The following is a 22,167-nucleotide window of genomic DNA, read 5'->3' on the forward strand; positions in this document are numbered from 1 at the left end:
GACAAACTGACCGACGCATGGTTTCATTCTGTATAAAATAAAAGTGGTCGAAGGAGTGTCTCTTAACTTTGAACACTTGGGAACACAAAAAGAGCATCTGCTCAAGAGCCTGTCTCCCTCTCATTTGACTGATCTTGAGCCCACTTTCCTGGTTTTAAGTCCACCCTTTCCTCTGTCCCTTTCCTTTCTGAGGCAGGCTAGGTGACTCTTAAACTCGTTTGTAGTTCTTTCTTCAGTCACCCATCTCCTTAACAGGTTCCATATGTGTGCAGACCTTTGAATCAAATAGCTCTCCTTTGTTTCACTGTTTACTTCAAGTTTCTTGCTTTTGAAAATATGCCTAATAGATGGCCGGGCCTTCATCTGGGTGAACACTATGTGCTTATACTTGGAATGGGGTTAAGTTGACTCCATGCAATTTGGAGCACTTTGTTTATATCTTCAAGTGATTTCTCTCCTCTTCTACATCTTCTCACCCCTCAGGTTTTTTTTTTAAAGATTTACTGGAACCTACCCATCCTGGGAGGTAGAAGAATATTCAAACAAAAGGCACTTTTGATATTTACCTCATACTGTCTTTGGATATTCTGTCTTACAACCCAAGAATAACAAACAAGTTTATATTAGGTCTCAATTTCAATGATTTCTTTTATTGAAATAATTAAGCTTTGCTTCCAATAAGCTTATGACATAATTATATCATATTTGTTGTGCTTTTTACAGTGAGACTAATTCATTTCATATGCTTATGCTAAATTAGTGATATTGTTTGACTAAGTCATCCTAAGTTGCCCTAACTCTTCAGATTTTGATTGATTTCTTTCTATATTATTGGCCCCTACCATAGGATGTTGATACTATTAGTTAAATGCCAAGTTCTTGTTTCCATTATATTAAATAATCTTTTTCACTGTTTATTTGGGATGTTTGCCTGATAAATGCCATAAAAGTGCACTCACTCATAAATGAAAGTTGTGTCTAGCCTTACCCTTGTGATTTATGTTTATTTTCTCTCAACACAGCTTTCAGTTGGTCTCTGGGCTTTCTTCTCATGAGTTATTCTTTAACTTGACTGTTAGTCTCTAGCAACAACCCATACCTAGTGCTGTTTTAGAACCCTTGACAAATAATTTAATTGTGAATTGCTTTCCCTGCCAACCAAGTTATGTCTTCAACTACATGGAATTAAGCCATTTGAGTTAAACACACATTGAAGAACTTAAACAAACTTCTCTTATCTGATGTCTGTATTGTGAGCTGACTTTTGTGTTGTTTCTTTAACCATTTGTTAAATGAATGAGGAGTCTGAAGTGTTTTCCCTCAGATCTTACCTTCCCCAGCTATGAACTTGTGTTACTCCCTCTGTATGATTCTTCAGTGTCACTCCATGTTTCCTGTGTCGAATGCGCATTATTTGGACATCACACGCAAGTCACCATTCCATTTGCTAGTATATTTCCTGAATATAGTGTCTCATTGCTGGAATAGAACCTGTCTTTGATGTGACTTGGCCCAGTGGCAAACATGTTGCCTCACCTCATGCTAATTTCAACTTACAACTTTCAACTGCCAAACTTGATCCTAAAATGCCTTCTCCCAACAAGCCATCCTGACCCGGCTTGGGCACTGCCAAGACTCCACTCCAGTGCTCCGGGTCTTCAGAGGCACTGTTCCCATTGTAGCTCAGACACCTGTGGGTTTGGCTTCCTACCAAGGAAAGCTCTGACACAGGAATTGCCTTCCATCTTCATTATTCTAGCACCTAATAGAGCAGTTTCCATAGGCTAGATACGGAGTCACATATTTTTCAATGAAGAAGTGATAAAATACATTCATTACACTCCCTTTTGAAGCTTAAATTAAGCATATTAAGCCTTTTGGTTAAATCTCCTTGTGACATGTATTATTTGTCTAAATTAACACTGTTTACACTTGTACTCACATAACAAAAAGAAAACCCACCCAAACAAAATAGGTTTTCAAACATAGCAAAAAGAAAAAAGAAACTCCCCTCAAAGGGGATCATGTATGTGCAAGGTTCTGAGTTCCATTCCAGCAACACCCCCCCCCCACGCCCACCCACACACTCACCCATAACAGCAGCATGTAGATAGAAAGCTTGTGAACGGTATTAAGGCAAAGAAAAACATATGTTTCTGTTTCTCCTGGACATGATGAGAATAAGGTCCACTGTTGTAGTAGTCACACTTTTGTAATACACTTTGGATGTTTCAAACAGGAAGGTTAATTCTAGCTCCTGCCTCTCATGCACGTTTGAGTCACATCACAGCAACTCTTCTGTGGAGATTTAAGAGAACAATTGCTCAGAAATTTAAAGAGAATGTTCTTTTCTGAAATAGGCATAGAATCCATTTGTTTTCTGAAGAAAAATGACTTTTCAAGAATACTGTTGTTTAGAATATAGGAAAACAAGCCAAAGAAATATCACCGTAAAAGTTCCCAGCTCATGTCACATTTTATGCCTGGCTTGAGCAAGGATGAGTTAGTTGTCACTGGCTGGCTAGAGATTTATTTATTGACCCACTATCTGGGGATAATCATTCCAGCACAGAGAAAGAGAGATAGGGCATATTTTTTGTAATCATTTGCATTTATTTCTCTATCTCCATACTTCCTGGTAATTTAAAAAATTTTTATTTTTAGCAACTAAAAACTACAGTATATGTCCATGAGACATTGCAATGAAATAAAAAGCAGAACTACTTATGTCCCCGAAATCCAATTACCTCACAGAACACACTCTCCAAGTAGTCCAAAGTTCAATTGTAAATCCTGGGATTTATAATCAGTACATCTTGCTCCTTCCTTTGTTGACCTTCAGGAATAAAATTGTCACAGTAGGAATTTTGCACTATCTATATGGCTCTTCTCACCCCTTCAGTGAGCAACTCAACTCCCAGCACTTTGGAAGCTCTGCTCTATCTTGAGAATTGGTGGCTTCAGTGGATCTGATGTAATTATTTCAAAGAAAAATGTTACTTTAGACAGAAGGTGTGACCCTTCTTTCCTTCCTTCCTTCCTTCCTTCCTTCCTTCCTTCCTTCCTTCCTTCCTTCCTTCCTTCCTTCCTTCCTTCCTTCCTTCTGTTTTGCAAAATAGTCCCAATTTAAGTATTTTAAATTATTTTTTATATCCCCTTCACATTTATTAATTTTTTGCACCAGTCCTTGGGTTTGAACTCAGGGTCTGGGATTGAAGTGACACCTCTACTTCTGGCTTTTTGCAGGTTAACTGGAGATTTCATCCTCAGACCTCAGCCTCCTGAGTAGCTAGGATTACAGGTGTGAGCCACTGCTCCCATCCCCTGTACATTTTTTCCCTTAAGTCATTTCTGCTGTGTCAGTGTTGACTGCTGACCCTGCAAGGCTGCTGGCCTCTCCTCGTCCTGGGTGGCAGTCATGGACTCCCTTTGTCACCCGTCACTCTATCCTATCCTTAGACATCAGGGCCTCCTCTGTATCTGAGTCTAGCTGGGAAGTTGCAGGGCAAAATACTGACTGAGACAAGTACAAGTCACACCCGCCACGTCTAAGCAACTCATCTTGTACGTTCATAGTTGGAGTATAAAGTACACAAGGCTAAACGATAGGATAGTTGTCCACTTATCCCTTTGTTTGTAAAAACATAAAAACGTACTCTATTTCTGGGTGACAGTATTTTCTTCTTTGGGTGTGTGTTTCAAGCTCAATCTGGCGCTGGGAAGTCGGTGCAGCTGCAATTTTTCTAACTCTCTCCTGTCCTGCTCTACCAACTTATCAGACCCGATGCTCAAGAGTCCCCCAACTGGTAGGAGTTCGACTTTAAATCTAGAGAACTTTAAAACACAAACAAAAACACCCTTCTCTCAAGCAATACTTTATGAGAGAAACCAGCTTTAAAAAACATAGAAACAAAAAAGAAGGAGCTATAACCGGACAAGAGGCACTTAAAAGAGGTGGGGTTAGGAGGCAACAAATCGCAGGCTGTAAACCACTATTCTTTTCTACAGGAAATGTATCATTATTGCTCCATCAGAAACACAAAGGTCCCTATCCTCCTTTCTCTCCCAGATGTCCTGGACTTTGAAAAGAGAATTTCGAATATTAACTAATTCTAGTGCTTTCTAGTCCTGTTTGTAAGCATCTGCTCAGTTGAAAGGATTGCTCATGATTTGGCAGAAAGCAATGCAAAACAAAACCCTCACAGAAAAAAAAAACAAAACACACCAAGTTTTAAGTACATAAAATAGTAGAGAGAATCTTAAATATTGAAAGGATGGATATTCTACAAATTACCCTGATGTGATCACTGATTGTACTTACGTATTAAAAGGTCACATTGTGCCCATTATCTATTGATAACCTTTATGTGCCAATAAAAGTATATTTTACAGTTTCTATTGCTTCTCCCAAAGAATGTTTAAGTTTTACATTTTAACCTACAAACCTTAAAATTTTTTCAATCCAATATTGGCAGATGTTATAGCTATAATGTGCTTTTAGTTCCAAGCCAAATGCCACTCCTCTAAGAATGTCACACTGCATATTAATATTAATTTAATTATAGTAAGCTTCACAGATTTCATTACATTAATCTAAAAGCCAAGAAATGCACATATTTTTGCCTCATCCTTTAGCTTGTTAGTCACGAGTATGAGGTTTTAAAGACTCCTTTTTACCAAAGACCACTGTGATAATGAGTGAAAACTTTTACTTGTGCTGCAGTGTCATTGGATTTCAAGGCAAAAGCTGGGTTCCATTGTGGCTACTTGAGAAATATAAGAAGTCACAGAGGGGTCGCTCTACAACACACAATCCTTCCTTCCCTCTCCCCTCTTGGAGTTCAGATGACAAGTGGTAGGTTGAATTCTGAATAAACAATGATTTACCCAATCATTTTATAATTGACAAGATTATCCTGGTGGTTGTAGGAGAAACCAAAAGGAAAAAAAAAAAAAGAAATCTTATCAATACAGTAGTGCCTTTCTAGAGGTGCCCCACTGAGGTGCTTTAGGAAACTTTAGAATCATACACAGCTGTTTAAATTTAACTGCTGATTAGCGTAAGTCAATGCATAACCATGGAAAAAGCAAAAAAAAAAAAAAAAAGGGGGGGGTGCGGGGTAAATGTTGAATGGGTTTTGGCACTTTGTTACTGCATTTGGATCGTTACTATTTCATGACTGGAGACCTGTACGAGCCAGCTTGGGGTTGAGGAACCTACTGGCACCATTCATGGCATGGTTTAAATACAAGTTGCTGTGTGGGGCTCTGCCCAGTCTCCCCTGTGTCACAGTGGTCTCACAGTGGGAGTAGCCCACACCCCTCTGAAAATGCTGTTGATAATTACGGCTTTGTAGGCCAGTGAGCTCACGCTATTACACAAGATTAGCGCTGTTCTCAAGAGTGGCCAGATTGTCTCTCCTGCACAGCGCTTTGGCAGCTAGAAAAATAACGGGCATGTTGCCACTTTAACAACTATCAGGAGACCCCGAGTTAGTTTTTCTTCCCTTCAGCATATTCGTGTTTGGTAGAATCCACTCCAGGCTGCCAGGGTGAGGGTAGTGACACCAAAACAAACGTCTCTTTCTCCTTTGAAACAAAGCTGCTCTTTTCTTCCCAGTTGTGGGTCAGTGAATTACCCTGTTCAACTTAAAAGACAACAGCAAAACCATAACGTACTGTAAAACATAAATAAATGAGGCCCTAGTCTAAAGAGAAGCAAAGGGTCCATCTACCTCACCGGGAAGTCATTTACCCTGAGCAAGTTAAATTAAACAAAGTTAAACGTACCCCCATCGCCTGCAAACACATGACTATTGTACCATCACCGTCCAGGGAGCAAAGTCATTTCAAAGTTATCAAAAGTCTGGACTTCTATAATAAGTAGTCTTCATAGCTTTTTTGTCAGATAATCCTTTGACTCACATTCTGAAATGCAGGGGCTATTTGGAATGGTTTGGCTGCATTCATTATTTAGTCAACCACTGGTTTGTTATCACTGTGGTTCCAGGCAGGTACCCGTCCTGCTGGGGGAAGAGTTTTCTATTTGGAATTTGCTTTCATTCTTTGGTGGTAATCTGGTTGGTTTTGGCATGAGCTGTATTTGGATTTAATTTGTAGCTCTGGGGATTCAGCAGCAGTACTATGGGCTGCAGGTGCTGAAAAGAGTTTGCACACCGAAAAGTCAGCTTTTAGTACAGGTGTCATGTTTTCTAGATAAGGTTTTCTCCTCAAAGCCAACTAGCTGTCGTTCGCATGGCAGACTTTAGTGTGGAGAGCTGCTTAATTAAGATCACTATTGCTCTACTTGACTTTGCTTCTGATGAAATCTCACTATGAATAGTAGATTATCATCAGATAATATTAAAATGAAAAGAGAAACAATAAACAATGGTGGAGGTGTGTTTTAGTCTCACTATGAATATTAGGTTATCATCAGATGTTAAGATGAAAAAGGGAAATAATAAACAATGGTAGAGGTGTGTTTTAGCTACAATGGCCAGTAAAGATTTGTTAAAATTTAATAAAGAAGACTTTTAAAATTATTCTTTTATTTTCTTTAAGTAGTTGTACAAAGGAGTTAACATTCACCCAATCAGTTATAAGTCCAAGGCATCTTGGTCCTTGTCACCTTTTTAGTAAAGGTATTTAAAGCACATTGAAAAATACTGTTGATCTAAGGTCTTTGAGCAGATTCTTTCTCTCATAAAACTGGGGGAACACATCCCAGATAATCCTTTAATCATTTTGCCACCTGGACTTAATCATGCTTGTTTAGAGGTAATTCCCAATTCTACTTTTTCAAGCAAGCATAGTAATACCGTAATGATGGATGTATACCGCCACCTAGTGGTCATCTTATGGTTCCTATTCCAAAACTGTGCATATTGACTGCACCAAAACAATGCAAGAATTACGTTCTATTTGAATTCAGTTCCTGTGGTTTTGAATAGTGTGAAAATTCTCGTACTGACTGCATGGCTGTTGTAAACATGCAAGTTAAATGTAGAATGAGCAGATTTTTCAAATATATCATGGAGAGAATACACATTATCAGATGCTTGGGAAAATCTTAGCAAGTAAGGTAAATATAAGGACTAATCTTTTCTGACCCCCCACTTTATACACAGTAATGGAACCTAACAGAAGTTTTACTTGGCTGTTTTCCTTGGTAGGTGAATGTAGAGGATTTTTGTGGTTTTGTATGAACCTTTTACACTGTGAATTAAATTAGCAGTGCCTGGAGTAAGACATATGGTAGATTAAGAGCAATGAGTGGATTGTTCAGGGGGGAGAAAAATCTAAATTATAGCTTAAAGTTTAGTAAATTCTCCATCAACTATAATAATGCATACTGTTACTACAGGGCGTCTGTGGGCATGTGTCAAAAATTATTTCTATCAATGGAATACATGTAATTGTCTAAAATGTGCTTAGCAAAATCATAATGGTTTTAAAATCTACTTTTCAATCTATTATTCAACATAATCAAAGTGGTAGTACATTTAAAGGCGTGAAAGATGGATGCCTGAGTTCAAGCTGAAAAACTAAAGATAAATATTTGGATAGGGAGATATAGTAGGTTTTTGACAGCTACGTATTCATTATTTCAATGCAAGTTATATGTGAGAGACCCAAAGCACAAATTTGTACTGTGCCAATGTCTGGCTAGTATTTTAGAATTATCTGATTAACTTTCAAGTTTATGTAACAGACAACTCAGTATTCTTATCTCAAGGGTTCTACTACTGTCTGCCCTGACAATCATTTCAGTTCTTGTCTGTTTTTGGCAGGAACTCATCTAATACATGAATCTGTGAATATGGATATCCTCAAATGTCTTAAATATATTTGTTTACAATGCAAAGAAATACCAGTACTTATATTGTCTATGTTGAAGTGTAGATCTTCAACTATGAGTCATAGAAAGATGAGATTTAATTCAATCTGCTTTTGGCAACTTTGCTTTTCTTTTATTTATATAATGCAATTTAGAAGAGAGGGAAAGACATCAAAATCTGTAGAGTGCCTGGCACTTTGGGGAAACTAGTATTGTGTAATTTTCTTTGTAATTATTTGAGCAAGTTGAGAAATTATTTCAGTAGAAAGAATGTGAAATGGATTGAGAATTCTGAAAGACTTGTAATTGTCCCTCACATTTCAACAAAACAGTTGCTCTTCAAACTACTCAGTCTTAAGCTGCCTGTTAATGTGTTAAGATGGTGGGATCTTCCATTGCTTTTCTGTTTGCTGGTTTGTTTTTGGCCCAGTAGAGTTTGAACTCAGGTCACAGAGCTTACTGTAAGGCACACTGTCACTTACGCCATGCCCCAACCCTTTTTGTTTGGCTGTTTTTCAAATGGGGTTTCTCTTTTATGCCTCTGTTGGTCTCAAATAAGATCCTCCTTTTTACATTTCCATCATAGCTGGGAAGATTGGCATGTGCCCACTATTCCTAGCTTCAGTTGAGATGAGAAGGAAAGGGAGGGGTATCAAGAACTTGGCTGAAACTGTCCATTAACCATAATCTCCTGATCTCTGCTAGGATTACAGACATTGAAATGTGGTTTTAAATCGCGATTCCTGAATGTTCTGAGAATCTTTGATCTTGTGTCCTCAGAACTTTGATTTTCTAGCTGACATTTTCTCTTAAAGGCTTCTTTCAAAATCTTGGTATAGAAACACGAATACTCTTTTGGAATGTTACAGGGAGTAGGAATAAGTTATTTGGTTCAAGTAGTTCGGTTCTCACATCAGCCTGCCATGTCCAGAGGTTCTGAGGCTTCCTTAGTATCTCTAAGGATGAGCTGGGTGGGGCCTGTCTGTCACAATGTCCTGCATGACCTGCTGAAAGCAGGGCTCAAAGAGAAAGCAAAGCAAACTCCCCTCTTGATTCTAAGGAAGAAGAAAAAGCTCCCGCTGATTTCCAAGTCTTGAATATATTCAGAATATGCTTTAGTCACCTGAGCAGAAAGTCATCCTCGCAATAAGGAAAAGGTGAATTCACTGCATCTTATCATCAGTGCCTTTGGCTCATAATGTGATTATAGTTATCTGCTGAGATTGTGGGGCCACCAGTCAAGGCCATCTATCTGGTATCTCTCAATGATGGCTGGAGCTTTGTGGACACCATAAAATCAAAGACACACCTTTTTTTTCTTTCTTATTTATTGTCAAAGTGATGTACAGAGAGGTTACAGTTTCATACATTATGCCTTGGGTACATTTCTTGTACTGTTTGTTACCTCCTCCCTCGTTTCTCCCCTCCCCTCCCCTTTTCCCTCTTCCCCCATGAGTTGTTCAGTTGGTTTACACCAAATGGTTTTGCAAGTATTGCTTTTGGAGTCATTCATCGTTTTATCCTTTGTCTCTCGATTTTGATATTCCCTTTCCCTTCCCTAGTTCTAATACCAGTATATACAGTATCCAGGGTACTCAGATGAGATGCAGTGATAGTGCGGGTACAACCACAGGAAGGGGATACAAGAGGATCATCAACAATAGAAGCTATGGTTTCACATGGCATGTTGAAAGTGATTACAACAGTGATATAACACTTGTTTCCATAGCATGAAGTTCCTTTCAGTTAGCATCATCTTAGGTGTCATAAGGGCATAGCTGTTGGGCTCTTGTGATCCTCTGCTGTGACAAGCCTAAACCTGTGCTAATTATTCCCTATGAGGGAGACCATAGAGTCCATGTTTCTTTGGGTCTGACTCACTTCACTTAGTATAATTTTTTCCAAGTCCTTCCATTTCCTTACAAATGGGGCAATGTCACTCTTTCTGATAGAGGCATAAAATTCCATTGTGTATATGTACCACATTATGGAACCAACCCAGATGCCCCTCAGTAGACAAATGGATCAAAGACACACCTTAAACGAATGTAAAATCATTTGGGTGTAGTAGATTACTGAAGACTTTCAAAAGCAGAGGTGACTCCCATTCAACACAATTTACCTCCGATATGGTGACCGAATCAAAGGAGAACTGCAAAGAGAAATCCCTTCCCAGCCAGTCTCAGTGAGAAAAATCAGACCAGCTCCTCGAAGGTCTGAGGCCATTCTCCTCTGTGCAGAAAACTCACAGAAGGAGTCTTCTCTTTTCTGTCAATGTGTGAGAGAAATGAATTATTATAATTCATTGGAACAAAATAAACAATTATAGTTTGGAGGACTGTGATGAATCACTTAAGCCTGCTACAAGATTTTTCTTTTCTCCTTTTACCATTAGAATTGGTTCAGAATGAGCTCTAGGGTTTGTGGAGACAATTTTCATGTGAGAGAAACTTATTTGTTATTTGTTGGATTTTGTCCAGGGTTTTGGAATCATTTTATTACTTTGGCACCTGAAATACTTAAATCCAGTTGGAGGAAGAAGGGGAAAACAATTTTTAATAAGTGACTGAATTCAATGTAATTGAAATGCTTTTCCTTTTTGGCACTTTTTAGGGATTTAATTGGAACTCTAAAAGTAATTTAACAACATAATATATAGCATTAAACAGTTTATACTAAGTAAGAATAATTATTTCTTAATAAAATGCAATAAAATTTTACAGTGGAATTGGCCTTCTTCTACATAAAGTATCTGAGTTTTCATCATAATTTTCTCTATCATCAGGAAAGAATGAAAGTACAAAATAATATTGTGTGCCCTGTCAGGCAAACAATTTTTGTGTTTCAACTCTTGTCCCTGGAGAGGTGACCAGAGCTCAGGTGGGAAGGAGAAACACAAGTAGCTGAGGCATAAACACACGGAGATATAACCAGCATTCTTTTTTTTTTTGTCATCTCGCAGATTTTTTTTTTTGTCAAAGGTTTTAAAATGAGTTTCCCCAACCCATGTTTGCTTGGTAGAATAATTACTAGTCTGCTCTTTCAACCCTAGAAAGGGGCCAATTCAGAATAGATAATAAGCTAGCATGTAGGTCAGTGACAAAGCTTGTGACCAGCATGTGCAAAGTCTTGGGTTCGATTCCCAGTGCCACCAGAAAAATAATAGCACAAAATGGATCATCCAAGATCATATAATGAGTTCAAGCCAGACTGAGTTATTTATTGAGAACGTGTCTCAAAAACGAAATGAACAAATAAGAAACTAAACAAAGAGGAGTTGTTCACCTAAGATGTTTGCTCAGAATTCCAAATGAGGAAAAGTAATATCCAGAGACAAGTGCTGAAGTTTACCCTGCTCATTTCAGAATTCCATATTTTTGTATGTAAATCAGCATGTAGGTGAGAAAGGATTGATCACAGTCATAAACTCCTAATTGATTCCCAAGGAGGCATTGATTCCCAACCTTAAAATTGAACTTAAAGTCAAAGATTTTTTATGGTCTATTCCTGTAAGTGGTGTTAAATTAGGCTGCAAAAGAGTTAAGGAGGAAACAAAGAAAGTTGTTAAAAAATCAAAATATCCAGACCTAGAAAAATGTGCACAATTAAGGCATCAGAACAAGATACTTGTGTGGTGTGCATCAGGTTTTCTTATAAAAACCATGGACTTCAATTTGGTTCTGCACCATTAAGTCACACCTCTGCCAAGCAACCATAGGAAGATGCCTTTTAAATGACTGCTTTAAGCCAAATGTAGGTCTCACCAAAGACAATTCAATCTTTCACCAGAGGTCTGGGCAGTTTAAACCTTGGGAATCACTTCATCAGCATAGAAGCTAAGTTCTATTTTGGTGTGAAAATGAAGCAATTTATTGTTCAGACCAGGAGGAAATGTGAGCTGAACAGCACTTGGCAGCCAAGTAAATGGGTCATTTGGAGAGATCCCCGGGGAAGTCCAGTAACCGAGGAAATCGATGAGTGCTATGTGATCCATGCACAGATCAACTTGTAATACTAACTTTTACTGATTAGAAAAATGTATTTATGTTCTGAGGAACTATGGAAAAGGGTATAGAATACAATATTAGTTCATTTTCTGTCAGATAAAGATTTTATACTATTTTACTGTATTTCTCTTTAAGTTTTATAGTTCAGAGAGAGCAGGATCCAAAACTATGTGTAAAGGTGTGTCACTATTTATGTAAATTTAAGACTTCCATTAGTATTTTACATTTTCTCATGGTTTTCAAAAAGCAGACTAATGGTTACACACTGTTGCATTTGGCTGGCTTGCCTGGGAGGGTCTGTGTTGACACGCGTGTTGCGAGAGTAGGCTTTCCCTAAGAACTTCTGAGTTAGGTTTTACTCTAGAGAAAATTAAACATTTTGTATTCTGATTTTTCCTGGGGGAGAGGGGAGAAACACCTTCATTAGGAACATTAAGATGAAGCGATTAAGCCCTATTGATACTCAGTCTCTGGACTGACTTCTTTTTTTTTGGTGCTGGTCCTGGAGTTTGAACTCAGGGCCTGAATATTGTCCCTGAGATTCTGTTTCTCAAGGTTAGAGCTCCAATACTTGAGCCACAGCACCATTTCCAGCCTTTTTCTGAGGAGAGTTTTGGTGACAGGAGTCTCATGGACTTTCCTGCCTAGGCTGGCTTTGAACCCTGATCCTCAAATCTCAGCTTCTGGAGTAATTAGGATTACAAGCATGAGCCACAAGTGCCCAGCCCAGAACTTCTTTTTTTTTTTTTTTTTTTCAAATTTTTATTATCAAACTGATGTACAGAGAGGTTACAGTTTCATACATTAGGCATTGGATACATTTCTTGTACTGTTTGTTACCTCCTCCCTCATTCCCCCATCCCTCCTCCCCCTCTCCCTTCCCCCCATGAGGTGTTCAGTTCACTTACATCAAACAGTTTTGCAAGTATTGCTTTTGTAGTCATGTGTCTTTTTACCCTGTGTCTCTCGATTTTGGTATTCCCCTTCAATTTCCTAGTTCTAATACCAGTACACACGGTTTCCAATATACCCAGTAAGATTCAGAGATAGTGTAGGTACAACCACAGGAAGGGGATACAAGAACATCGTCAATAATTGCTCAGAACTTCTTAAAAAGCAGGAGGTACTTGTCTTTTAAGTTAATTTTTTCATCATCAAGGAGAACTTTAAGGTACAATAAAGCAAACAGTTTGAAGGAAAAGTAGTTTTTCAAACTTGAGACTTTTCCAAACATGGTTTTATTAAAAATCTATGTTGTTATCATTTTTAAGAGTTTGTTTCAAATACTATTTTCTGGGCAGAAGGTTCATATTCTCAGGTCTGTATGCTTTTATTGCTCTTATACTAGTTTTTTTGTCCACAAAATTCCATTTCATAAATAAAAGGATATTTCTTTGTAGCTCTTATTAACCAAGTATTGAATATTAAAGACATACAGGAAAACATTTGATATTAAAAACACTTTGAATATTTAAAATTGGGAATTAAATCAATAAAAATTTTGACTATTAAACATTGCATATTTTAAAGAGGATAAAAAAGACAGTACTGGTGGGTGTAAGGAAATAGTAATTTTATAATTTCTTGCATGCTCTGAATTTAAAATGATTACCACAATTTAATTTTTCTCTGACTTTATCTTCTCCAAATACATTCCTTTACTCATCACAAACTTTAGACTTATCTGAAATTTAATTGAAGGAGAAATTACCATATCTGTAGAGGGAGAAGACAATCATATTATCTGCTGTCACACAGATAAGAACCAATATTTCTACCATTTTATGAAAGCGTCTCACCAGTAGTCTTGTCCCTAAACACAAAGAAACAGACAGTAGGCAGAGCCTACTACTAATACTCTAATAAAGGCAGAATGACTTTGAAAAAAGAAACTTTGCACATGTTAGCTAGGAGAAACCAACTCTAGCTAGGAGAACCCAAATCTAGCAAACTGGTCTCTTGTTTATAGTTTAAGATTACGTTCATGCATTGAAGTTTGTTATTCTTGAATATGCTTTAATATAATTATTCATTGCAAAAGAAGCAGTATTTTAAGAAAGTAATTGAATCAGAGAGCCCTGTATGTTTAACATCTCTGAGCTCCAAATTATTGCCAATTGGGTTGAATTACTATAAGAGATGCAACATAGCAAGTAAGTCATCCATTACAGTTGCTAAAACAATGACACATTACTATGATGGAAGGCTAAAAGTATTTCTGCTGATGTATACATACATGGCATTTAAAATATAGATATAGAAGGAGCCAGTAGAAAAACATTAAAGTAATTATCTGTGTACGTATTGCACAAAGAGAATTCAATATGTGGTACAATGTGTTTTGAAAGCTTATCTTTTATATCAATATACATAAAATTTTAATATATTCCTATTAAAAGAAAACAACTCTTAGCTCACAAAGCAAAACAATGCATAGTGCAAATAAAAATCACAACTAAAACTATGTAATTTTGAAAGGCTGTCTCCATACCAATATCTTAAACTTTTAAGTCAAACACATAATCTTGGATTTAAGACTTTCACATTAAATACAAGAAAATAAAATAATTTATAATGGGTCTGATAAGAATGAATCGCTAAAATTTCTATTGTACTATGATCTAAATTATATAAGATTTTATGTGTTACATGTAGTCTGGGAAACAACATGATTGACAAAAATAGGAACATGATTTTTTTCACTCCATTAATGTTAATACAGTTAATATATAATGACATTCCTTGAATGTCTATATTCAGATATCTAGAAAAGCTAAAAAAAATTCATCAAATATATAAAGAATAGATGCATAGAAATAAAGAATAGATATTTGAAATAAAGAATTTGAATCACAGTGTTTTCCACTCAGAAGTTGAAGGTCTTTACCCTGAAGCTATGTGGTCTATCAAAAACAGTTGGATTTATTCTAAGTTGTTTGCCATTGTTGCTCTTGTGTGAGTCATGGACTGTCAAGTGATTTTCATCTCTCTTCATTTCTGTAGCAATATGAAAACTGGAGACCCAACCAGCCAGACAGCTTCTTTTCTGCTGGAGAAGACTGTGTTGTAATCATTTGGCACGAGAATGGCCAGTGGAATGATGTTCCCTGCAATTACCATCTCACCTACACCTGCAAGAAAGGAACAGGTAAGGGTTACTCCACTAATACTGTATGCTTAACCTGCATTTAAATTATCCTTATCATTCAAGAAGAATGAGCTTCATTCTTTGATATGAACTGGACATATCATTGCCCTTTCTTGTTGCTCTGGAAGAGCAAACATTTTCAATACAATTAAAAGGTTGTTTTTAGTACTCACCTGGAATTTCAAGTGTTTAAGATAAAAAAAAAAGTGGCATTTATATAGGTAAGGTAACTAGCATATCATCACAGATATTTCCTTGCAAGCTTGTTTATGTTTATAAACCATGGAACAACAGTGGCATCCCAATGTCAGTAGCTCAAGGAACAGTAAAGGCATTTGTAACAGAAGTTCCTTGGTGAGAATAGTTTGGTTAACATTAAACAGAAAAAAAAAATCAAGACAGTTGCTTTCTAAATCTACATTGTGTTTATCATTGGTCAATACTTTTTCTAAAGCATTTGGTATAGACCTCTTCCTAAAGCAAATAGCTAGTCCCTTAAAAGTATTAACACCATTTTTTGATAATGGTAATAAAGATGAAGGTCTAGTCCCAGGCTAAGGCTTTTAGTTGCGTCAAATAAGAGGACAAAATACAAATTCCAAACATAACACCTACTTGATTTGTCTTTGATTTTAAAAGAGAAACACACATTCTAGTGGGAGAAAGAGAACACTAAGAAACACAATGTGTAGTCAGGAATCTCAGCTGCTCTCATGACTAGATTACGCGACTTATTGAAGAACCTTCTGTCCAGAACACTGTCCATATGAGAAGCTTTTCCTGACTGTGTGCCTTTCTGCAGCATTGCTCACGGAACTGGTAAAAATAGCAAATCAAGTATTTGCTGTTTTCCTTTTTCCGGTTTAAGAAGTGTTTAATAAACTGTCTTTATCCAAATGTTTTGTTTGCCTTCTTCGATCTCCAAGTGCTCCTAGATTCGTGCTTTTCTGTTTTTGGTCTAAACACTTATATTATCTATGTTATTTTTTTCCCTATAGTAGAGTTTCTCAACCACAGCTCTGTTGTCATTTGGAGCCTGATTATTCTTCATTGTGGGAGGCATTGGAGAAGGTTGAGCACCAATCCTGCCTTCTATGAGCTGAATGCCAGTAGCACCCTTCCCCTCTTCATAATCCCTCTGCATTGTGGTAACCCAAGGTGTCTCTAGCTGTGGTCAAATGGCTTTGGGGCGGGATGCAGAGTTGAGTAGCTCCAGGTTTACAACTCCAGCCCTATAGCAGAAAGAGTTTCACCACCAGAGCACTATGCTCTATGCTTGCCAATGGGAAATGAATACGATTAAACGTTGGCTCTATTAGCATGGAAGGAGAATAAACTCTTATTTCTTCATTGTCTGATCTTTAATTTTGTACACTGCATTTCTGATCAATTCTCTGAGAAATTTTATAGATGATAGTTGTCTTTTGAAAATATTTCTCACACTTTAAAGTGAAATATTAAGTACTTATATTTAAATATATAGAAAAAGTGTATTTTAAATACAGTTATTCCTATTTCTTTGAAATTTGTTATACATTTTTGGGGGGGGCAGTCCTGGGGCTTGAACTCAAGGCCTGACCATTGTCCCTGTCTTCTTTTTGCTCAAGGCTAGCACTCTTATCTATTGAGCCACAGCACCACTTCTGGCTTTTTCTATATATGTGGTGCTAAGGAATCGAACCCAGGGCTTCACATATACGAGGCAAGCACTCTACCACTAGGCCATATTCCCAGCCCCTGTTATATATTCTTGCTAGTCGCCATTCTAATTTTGTCTCCAATTCCCACTGTAGATAATGACCTAATTGCCATACTTTTCCCTATAATATTATCACATACGCCTATACCCTTAAAGGATAAATGACTTAATTTTGCAGTCTTGAATTTTATATAAATGGAATTATATTATTTATATTCTGCACCTTGTCTTGTTCAGCATTGTGCCTATTATATTTACCTATGCTGATGCATGTAGCTACATTGTCTTTGTGTGTGTTTCTGTATGCATTTTTTGTATGAATATCTCACATTTTGTCAGTTTCCTTCACAGTGGACATTTGGGTAACAGTATTTTTGCCATTATAAGTAACGTTTCTATGAGCGTCTATATACTTATTTTCATTAGTATTTTAGGAAATTCTGTAGGACACAATTCAAAGAGTAAAATAACAAAAAACATGCATTAATGCCAAATTATTTTCCAGTGCAGTTGCACCAATTCACATACCCACCAGCGATGTGTGACAGGCCCTGTAAATCCCTATTTTCTGCAAAGTTTGATATTATTGGACTTGGAATTTTTTTTCCCACTGTGATGGGTGTAAAATGTTATCTTTGGTGATCTAACTTGAATTTTCTTGGATACTTCACTCTAAATATATTTTCATATACTTACAAATTATAGCACTTCTGTTATAAGTTTTATCTATGTTCTTGACTTTATAGTTTTCCGCTTATCTTTTATATATTGATTTTTAAGGAGCTCTTTTTATACTTTTATTACTAGTCCCTTGAACATTATATTGACTACAAATGTCTTCTCCCAGTTTGTAGTCGGTCTTTACACCTTTTACCTTATAAGATTTTGATGAACATATTCTTAATTTTGTCTGAATGTTCTTTAGGGTTTAAACTTTTTTGTATCTTAAAATTCCATATTAGTTTGAGTTCATGAAGGTATTCAATATTATTTTCTGAACATTTATAGTTTTGCCTTTATATTCACATATTTAAACCATCTAAAATTCATGTTACTTGTATTTGCTGAGGCAGAGAAACATTTATTCTCTGAGGTGGAGAACCAGATCTAGTTTTCCATATGAATACCTAACTCTCCTAGTTTTAAATGCCTTTGTCCCTGCTCTTCCACGTTTCTGTCAAATGTCAATATATGTATGTGGATCTAATTCTCATCTACTTTCTTTTTTGTCAATGCCATACTCACTGAAATATGTTAGCTTTTTTTTATAGTCTTCATACATACATACTTTAAAAAGCTCATACAATCCTTGTGTTAGAATGATAAAACAAGGAATATATTGCCAAAGCATTAATTCATATATAGTGAATTATATAATTGACTCTTTCAAGCCTTGTATTGCTTTGGTCTCATTCTATGGTATCCTTACTAGTAGTATCTGGATCCCAAGGTAGATTTTCTATATCATAATAAAAATAGTGTGTCAGTATCTAGATTAGGGTCAGCAAAAGTAAGTTACAGGAAATCAACATTTGAGTTAAACCTAACTTTGTTATTTCAAAATAATGATTGTCGGGGGTTGGGGGGATGGCCTAGTGGCAAGAGTTCTTGTCTCATATACATGAGGCCCTGGGTTCAATTCCCCAGCACCACATATACAGAAAATGGCCAGAAGTGGCGCTGTGGCTCAAGTGGCAGAGTGCTAGCCTTGAGCAAAAAGAAGCCAGGGACAGTGCTCAGGCCCTGAGTCCAAGCCCCAGGACTGGCCAAAAAAAAAATAAATAAAATAATAAATAAATAATAAATAAAACAATAATGATTGTCGACAGATTTCTGTATATGTCAATAGATGTATCAACTGTGAACTTTCGATGTAAGGGTTTTGATACCGAAACATCATGGTAGTGAGATTTCTGGTAGTCACCATACCTCCATGTATAATTTCAGATCATGTGGCATGTTCTGCAGGGCTTGTGGTACCACATCATAAAACGTAGAAATGCCATAATGAGAGAATTATATTTATATTGTTATATTCCTATTAGAGATATAGAGCAAAGCACAATAATATGTAATGCAGCAATAACAAACTGGAGACATGAATGCAATTTGCTCTCCTGTCTGTATAGGGGATAGAAAAGAGCAAGTAAGCACAAGTAGGACTAGGCAGTGTTTTATTTACATGTAAGCATCTATGTCCACATTTCAAAACTGTGATGTTATAACTTGGAAGAGTTTTTTCTTTACAAGGAAATGGTATTAATAGCTAGTTGTTACAAATCATTATTGCCCCAAGAATCACTGGGTAACAAATAAAACTTGGCGGATGGTGATGATAAAAAGTCCATGTTATAAGATAGATAATTTTTAATTTGGGAATTTGTCAGAATAGAGGTGTTTCTACATGGATAGATGAATGTATGACCTTTTGTTTTACAGTCCTGTAATGAGAACAGATTTCAAATGGTATGATCTCATATCCAAACTGCACCCAGAGAATCATCTTATTTTTCTTGAGCAGTTTCAAGTTTTTAGTTCTAGATACTGCCTTTTATAAAGGTATAAGGTCTGGTGAAAGAGGCAAAGACAGAAAGAGACAGAGAGAAGGGGGTTGGGATGGGAGGGGGAGGAGAGAGAGAGAATGTCAGGCTCATACTAATTAAAATTAGATAATTTGGAAATAACCCAATTTGCTTTTCTTCAGTTGCTTGTGGCCAACCCCCTGTTGTAGAAAATGCCAAGACCTTTGGAAAGATGAAACCTCGTTATGAAATCAACTCCTTGATTAGATATCACTGCAAAGATGGTTTCATTCAACGCCACCTTCCTACTATCCGATGCCTAGGAAATGGAAGATGGGCAATGCCTAAAATAACCTGCATGAACCGTAAGTGGTCCTTTAGAAAGAATGGACAACCATGCTATAACAACAACTAGACATCCTCATTTTACCACTACAGTACTGGGAGTTTAGGGTATGGAGCAAGTAATATTGTTGTGTTTTCTTTCTTTTTTTCTTTCCTTCCATATAGCATCTGCATACCAAAGGACTTATTCTAAGAAATACTTAAAAAATTCCTCATCAACCCAGGACAATTCAATAAATACAACAAAACATGATCATCGTTGGAGCCGGAGGTGGCAGGAGTCGAGGCGCTGATCCCTTACATGGCGGACATGTGTTTTCATCATTACAGCCAAAGTCCTAACTTCTTGTGCCTTTCTTATCACCTCGAGAAGTATTATCAGTTGCTTTGGATTTTTGGATCACCATCCTGTCATTTTGGGTGGCTGTGCCTCCAAGATGTTTTCAGTGGAAGTATTGACACTCAAAAAAGAAAGTGAACAAAAAGGAAAGGGAATGTGGGCAGAAAAGAACCATTTCCAGCCTACCTAATTTCTTTAGCTTTCTGTTTGTCTCCAGTGCAGAGCATTTCATCCCATACTCCAGCCTTCTACTATTAAAAAAGCTTCTACTATTTAAAAAGCTTAATTCCAGCACCGATGGCCATGTAAATAAGATGATTTAATGTTGATTTTTTTAATCCTGTATATAAAATAAAAAAAAATCACACTGAGTTTGGGCATATTTAATGATGATTATGGAGCTTTCGAGGTCTTTAATCATTAGTTTGGCTGCTTTCATATAGTTTGTTTAGGCTGGAAATGGTCTGATTTGCTCGTTTTGTGTGTCACCAAGACTGAGGATGGCTTTTCCTGGACATCTAGCAGACAAGAGCTTGTAGGTCAATGCGCCTGCCTCCGCCACTGGTGCAGTACGCGTCTTCAGAATGCTGCGCCTGGCCTAATGAGGTCCTGATGGATGAACTCCAGTGTGGAACTCTTCTTTGCTGCATTTCTTTTCCTTCACCTACAAGAAAGGCCTGAATGGAGGACTTTTCTATGACCGGGAGCAATTTTTAAGGGTCAAAGTGCTAATTATTAACTCAACCAGGTCTTCTTTTTAATGGCATTCATAACACTAACTCTGGTAAAGTTTCAGCTCAAGGCATTGCAAATGGATAGAGACCAAGGGCTCTGGAGGGTGGGGGATTGTTAGAACAACAACACATACGTTGAAGAAAACCCTGAAATTTTGTATATATAACCATTTTAATCTTTTATAAAGTTTTGAATGTTCATGTGTGAATGCTGCAGCTGTGAAGCATACATAAATAAATGAAGTAAGCCATACGGATTTAATTTATTGGATGTTATTTTCCCCAAGACCTGAAAATTGATATAGTATGCTAGAGGTTTTTTTTTTTTTTAACTGTAAACTTTTATACGTACCCAGCTTGGAACCATATAATTTAGGTACTCTGTCCCTGATTAAATAATGTGATGGATAGACTGCGTGAAGTTCTTAAAATGAAGAGTGAAAAAGTGTTTAGCTTTCAGCAAGTGATGTTTTCCCATTCTAAGCAACAGCTTATGTGTAGAAATAGTGCTGACATTTCTTCCTGTTAGGTGGAGTATGTGTTTTGGAATTTATGCTGACCTCGTCCCACTCACTTTTCTCCCTGCTATTGGAATAAAGTGACTATTAAAGATGACTTTGAATCCTTAGCCACTTAATTTAATGTTTAAGGAACAAAAATAATAGAACAAAGACATTTAGGACACTCCTTGATTTTAGCTAGAGCAACATTAAGACTAGCCAGCAAACAAAATGCAAATTGAAATGATAGATTTTGGACAATCTAGAGAATATTAGCCTGGTTTAAATATTACACAAGGCACACAAGTATTGGTAAAGCACATGGCACCTCATAAATATATAAAACTTTTACATGTCTCATGTATCTGCTGGAATACATTTAATTTAAGTCTTTAGAAACAAAGAAGGAAAATAGAGAAGTAAGCAGACTCAGCTTGGTCCAACACTGATTCTTTTCATGCATCTTCCTTTAGCCTAGGAGGAATGACTACAGCTCAATGACACCCAGTGTCTAAGAAAATTCTCCTGCTTTTTGCATTAGATGTCATCTACCCAAGGGCTTTGAAACACAAGAAAACACTGTGCTAATTGATTCAGTTTTAGTTTTTCTTTTTTCATTACCATGCACATAATACAGTCCTGTATTTATATTATAACATGTATAGTGTAAAATGTGAATGACCTTTTCTGTGAATGAGAATCTAAAAATCTTTGTAACTTTTTATATCTGCTTTTGTTTCACCAAAGAAACCTAAAATCTTTCTTTTATGACATTGTGACTTGTCTGGTTATTTACAAGTTTAAATCCTAATGTGTGCCAACATTTTTATATTGTGGTTCCATCTCAGAGCTTGCATGACATGACTTTATGGCTAGTGTACATACCTGCAAAAACTGGGAGTAATTCTGACAGCATTGTCATTTTTATGCTAGCCTTAGCTTCCAATCTGTAAAAAGTAGAGCTAAGAAAGTGACAACTGCCATTAGAGACTTATTCCTGAGAACCAGTCATGTCTTCAGCATGCATGATTA

The 22,167-nt window shown here is 36.8% G+C and overlaps 1 protein-coding gene across 4 annotated transcripts in view; it reads left to right on the top strand.

The window, feature by feature from the left end:
* The window catches only part of Vcan (versican), a 97,688-nt gene extending 75,785 nt beyond the window's left edge, over window positions 1–21,903 (top strand). For all 4 annotated transcript variants that reach the window (XM_048331153.1, XM_048331155.1, XM_048331154.1 and 1 more), the window contains 3 exons: window positions 14,851–14,995; window positions 19,399–19,581; window positions 19,727–21,903. In XM_048331153.1, coding sequence (XP_048187110.1) covers window positions 14,851–14,995; window positions 19,399–19,581; window positions 19,727–19,854 — 456 coding nt within the window. In that variant the 3' untranslated portion in view covers window positions 19,855–21,903. The remainder of the gene's footprint in view (window positions 1–14,850; window positions 14,996–19,398; window positions 19,582–19,726) is intronic.
* Window positions 21,904–22,167: the final 264 nt, after the last annotated feature.

Source organism: Perognathus longimembris, chromosome 22 (genome assembly GCF_023159225.1).
Source record: "Perognathus longimembris pacificus isolate PPM17 chromosome 22, ASM2315922v1, whole genome shotgun sequence".
In the NCBI taxonomy this organism is placed as follows: domain Eukaryota; kingdom Metazoa; phylum Chordata; class Mammalia; order Rodentia; family Heteromyidae; genus Perognathus; species Perognathus longimembris.